The sequence below is a fragment of the Etheostoma spectabile genome, chromosome 1, assembly GCF_008692095.1.
Source record: "Etheostoma spectabile isolate EspeVRDwgs_2016 chromosome 1, UIUC_Espe_1.0, whole genome shotgun sequence".
NCBI lineage: Eukaryota > Metazoa > Chordata > Actinopteri > Perciformes > Percidae > Etheostoma > Etheostoma spectabile.
In genome coordinates, this window is record NC_045733.1 from 14,173,866 (window position 1) to 14,178,840 (window position 4,975).

Genomic DNA, 4,975 nt, shown 5'->3' on the forward strand with positions numbered 1-4,975 from the left:
TAGTCTTAACGACTACTCAAAGCGCTTTTACATCTACAGGATACAATCACCATTCATACACTGACACTTTGACATGGGACTGCAGTTACTTGTCTTCTTCCAATTGGCCACATTATGTCCATTTGTAGGACTAAAGATGGAAGTACTCCTCCCTGACATGCAAATAAATAGAAGTAGGCAGATTATTTGTTATTTTGAGGCAAAGTACAGCGTAGGTAAACACATTTTTCAAATGTATTTTAGGCAAACTCTATTGCAATCTTTCTTTTCTTTATGACTGGCACATTATCTGTTATTTATTTTTAGTATCTCCTTTGCAGAGGGACCTTAGACCTATTGGGAGAAAATTTCTACCGTCTGATATTAATAGTGGAAGAACTGACAAGGTGAGTGGTACATGATTCTTATACATGCATTTTAATGCTATCTTTCTGAATCTCGGTGGAAAGTCATTCGCTATGGTTACTGTTTTTTTGCTCAAGTTTTTGCTGGAATGCGGTTCTCATGAGTGCCACTAGATGGCCCTCACACACTGCCAAACAAGGATCAAAGAACTGCTACTTTGCCTGTGAAACTGGATTTGAGCAACTGTAAAGAGAAAAACAAAGTCAAAATATTGTCAGAGAATTAAAACATGTAACTGTATGTCAGCATAACCCCTGCTCCCTTCAAGCATCAGAACAACATTCACACTTGTGAAACCCTGGTCATAGACTCTGCCGTGTACACTGTAAATATTTAACAGAGTGAATGCCACTAGAATTACATTGCCTTACATACATATTGTAATACCATTTTAAAGATCTAGAAATCATTATTTGAGAGGATAGATCTGATAAATGGTTTTAAATACAGTGGTCACTGAATCTAATAATAATAATCTAGGTAAGCCATAAAGCATGTTGGAAAAATAAGTAAACCTCTGCTGACACAGGTATGCTAAATGGAAAGAGTTTTTTTTTCATATGCCTTAGAAATTAGAACTATTTGGTGTAACCATTGATTAATACTATAATAGCTAGATTTTTGCTCGTATTTTGCTGTTGCAATCCTCCCCAACATGCTGCTGATTTGCCTTTTCAGCTATAATTCTTTTGTTGTCTCTTGCACATGGCCAGTTGGAAGGTCCATGTGTTCTTCAGGTGCAGAAGGTGAGGAACGTCTCAGCTCCTAAAGACCACGAGGAGTCCCAGGGCGCACCGCGAATGCTGCGCCTACAAATGACAGATGGGCATACCAGCTGTGTAGGATTGGAGTATAAACACCTGTCAAAGATTAGGTACCCATATAACAGTTTTTTGTATTTAGGAATATGTTATGTTTAGTGCAAATAACTGGATGAAGTATGGTATAATTGCCTAGGAAGTTAATTACACAGTGCAATACCGGTAATAAATAAGTTTTTTGTTTGTTTGTTTTAGTCATGTTTTAATAAAAAAAATGTAAACGTAAAAATTTTAGTATTTCTAGTAAGCAAATGCATAAGATTCTGCACCACCCTTCTCCCTCACCTCTTTGTCAACACTCTCACCCCACCACATGCTTCTATTTCGCTTTTATCTACAATTTCCACATGGTGGCAGCTATCTGACAATTTCAAGCCTTAATTACATCTCTGTCCCAGCAACGGTGGCCTTGGTGACTGCTGCCATGGTGACTAGCCATGTACAGGTGGAGTGGCCAGAATGTGGGCCTTGACTTCCTGATGGGAAGAGAGGAGAGAACAGAACAAATCCCCTCTTTATGAGCGGCACACACACACTGGCTGCCAACAGCGGTGGTTAGTGTTTCTTATGAAAGCGTCCGCTTTAGTGTGCGTGAGGATATAAGTGAGTGGCAAAGATGGATTACATTACTGTTCAGTGTGTGAGACAGGGATATAGAGTGATGACAAACATTAAGTAGCAACATTGATTAGATGGGGAATAGTGTGTGTATATTTGCTTGTAGGTTTTTAAATTGAGGATAGAGAGAGCCTTGCTCCTGCATTGGCTGCTATCATGAAAACAGCATCTATCCCAGAGGTTTGGAGTGAAATCCCTAATTGTTGCTTTGGCATCCGGCATCAGTAGCTGGAAATCCCTCTAAGTCCCAGAGCTTTCTTAATGAAAGCGGCAGAGGCCTTATCAGGCCTGATGAGATAGAGGGGCTTTTAATTTACCATGAGGATGGGTGAGCAGCTGGGATTATTAATAGTCTCTCCTAGCCTCGCCACCCATCCCCTGGCACTGCTCCATGTCATTTATAAAGTGGTATGGGTAAGGCAGTAGGGTGTGGGGCCTGGGAGTTTTTGAGTAACATCTAACAATCAGTTTTACAAGTTATATATGAAGCATCCTTTTATACATACATTTTTATTGTTTTGTTTTTCAGTCTAAATACCCCCCCGGGAACAAAGGTAAAGCTCCTTGGTACAGTCCAGGTTAAAAATGGTCTTTTGCTGCTGGATGACTCAAAAATCTCTGTCCTTGGGGGAGAGGTTGATCACATGGTGGAGAAATGGGAACTACAAAGGGTGAGAGTTGATTTTGTAATGTTGACTCAGCTACTTGCTAAAAAATATGCAATGAATGTGTTGTTAATCGTTTTAAATCTGCATTAAAGGCCGCCACCACCAGTCAGTCATTACTCTCGCTAATAATGCATTTTTTCTGAGTTTTTAAGAATGTTGTGCCTTTACCATTCAACCTGCAGAGTCTAGCCAAACACAGCAGGAGTAACATTGGAGCAGAAGGTGGACCTCCTCCCTTTGTGCCATTTGGTCAGGTAAGGATACTATTTTACAATATACGTGCTTTTCTGACATAAACACCAGAAGGAAACAATCATTTAGAAAAATGATTATACAATAGCAAACTAAGCAAGCCTGAAAATGGTTACTTTTTACAGTTTATGGAAATGAGATTTTAGCAGTGACTTAATAGAAGTCAGAGTTACTGTTGAATAAAAATAATCTCACAGATGTATTTTAGATGCCAGACACAAACCTGGCTCCAGGAGTGGGCCTTGATGTCCCTTTTCTTTTTCTTTCTGAACTAATTGTGAAAGTCTTCATGAATTTTTAAAATCCATCAGTAAATTGTAATTCTGCTTTGTTGTCCTACCACACATATTGCACTCTAGACAGTGCAATGACTTTTAATATGTGGTGTAAGTGTTTCATCATCAGAGATAAATAATACAATACTTCAAAAATACACTTCCATCACATTGTCAAACTGTGTATAAATACACTGTTTTAGATTTAAACTGCTCAATTCCCAGTGCTCTCAGAAACTATTGAACCACTTAACAGCTCTCCACATTTTGTGGTTTTGCACATCACCACATCATTTTTCATTTTAAACTACTGAGTCTTGGTCAATACTCCCTTGGCAAGGCTCACAGCTTCAGAGTGGGATACATCCGTATCAGCTTGACACTAGGATTTGGGGATTTTCACCCACTCCCTCCAGATTTACTCAAGCTTTGTAAAGTTGGATGAGAGGCATTTTGGAATTATCATTCAACATTCTCTAAATTTCCAGTGTAAATGTATTTCTAATGCTGGGTCACTCCAGGACTTAGTGTTGATTGGATGTCTGTTCAGGGGTTGTTCTATATAAATAATATTCCAGCCCAATGGCACTCTTAACCAGATTCTCAGAATCTGTGCTTGCATTTCCTTGGCTCTGTTTCACAGAACATTTTGTTTCATTTTTTGAAGATGTACATTTAATTTACTTCTCATTAGACAATAAAATGTTTTGCCTCATGCTTTGAGTTCAAGTAGACCGGTAAAGTGTTACCCACACTTCAGAGCATTGAAGGAAAGTAGAATGCTTAGTAGAAAGTTTTAGTTATTATATTTTCATCAATTTGAGTAGGGATGTACCTAACTCATAATTCTGTCAGTTGAATTGAATCTGGCTATATCTGAATATTGGACTATTCGTTCCTTTCTTTCAGATATTCAGTATTAAGTATTAAGCAATGCTTTATTGAAAGGGGTTCAGCAGGACGTTAAGGGTGACAAAAACGTTAATCTAATTATGTAAAGAAGCCAAGTTAGCCCTCCGAGCTAATGCGTGCTAATTACTGTAGCCAAGGGTAAAACAATAATAGTAATCAGAACCAGCGTAAACCAAGATGTCCAACACATTTTTATCAACTCTCATATTAACAATGGCAGCGCATAACGCCACAGCTTTTCCCTTCACAATAAAAGCCAGACCTAAATTTACTCCGACCATTGCAGTGAGGTCTGTGTGTGCTATAAAATAAAAAATGAAAATAATACAAAATTAATTATTGTTAAATTGGGGGAAAAAAAAAATGTAATTTGGATATTTTAATTTATCTGGGCTAGTCTCAATCTACCTGGGTGGCCACCCAAGTAGAACCTCTGTATGGAAAACACTGCACTTACCGTGTTGGGATTGCCAATGCAACAAAATGATGGTAAACCTTTTAATAAGCAAAGGTCATTGCTGCAGTCAGTTGATCCTTTCTTTGACTGAATCATGATTTCCTACAGTTGTGAAACAGCTGCAGGAAGTGTTGAGTTTCCATCTCATTCTTCACAAGTCACTGTTACTATTATGATACAGTTCACAGTTGAGCTTCAAAACATTAACTGTGAGCTGGGTAGCAGCTTTGGTATTTCAGTTGCTACAACATAATCTTAGAGTGTAACTCAAACACTGCAGGTTACTTCATTATAGTTCTCATGTAATTCCACAACATGTGGAAATTTTCAACGCCATTGATTCTTTTCTTAACCCTTTCGTTGTCTTCCCGTCGACCAGGCAACTTTTTGTTTTTCTGGGTTTTCCCAATGTTTTTATTTCTGCACCTTTTGACGGTTTTGGGCAGTTTCTTTTCCTCAACATTCTTTTATTTAAAAAATAAAATTCAAATGCTTTGCAATTGAATAAAACTTGTGAAGAGCGTAGTAAGGAACCATCCACGTTTTTTTTTTTTTTTTTTTTTTTTT

General features: G+C 38.0%; 1 protein-coding gene across 3 annotated transcripts in view; it reads left to right on the top strand.

Annotated features, from left to right (window-relative positions):
* Nucleotides 1-4,975, top strand: part of tdrd3 (tudor domain containing 3) — a 13,879-nt gene that overhangs the window by 2,574 nt on the left and 6,330 nt on the right. For all 3 annotated transcript variants that reach the window (XM_032534975.1, XM_032534830.1, XM_032534901.1), the window contains exons 3-6: nt 321-386; nt 1,119-1,279; nt 2,374-2,515; nt 2,695-2,766. In XM_032534975.1, coding sequence (XP_032390866.1) covers nt 321-386; nt 1,119-1,279; nt 2,374-2,515; nt 2,695-2,766 — 441 coding nt within the window. The remainder of the gene's footprint in view (nt 1-320; nt 387-1,118; nt 1,280-2,373; nt 2,516-2,694; nt 2,767-4,975) is intronic.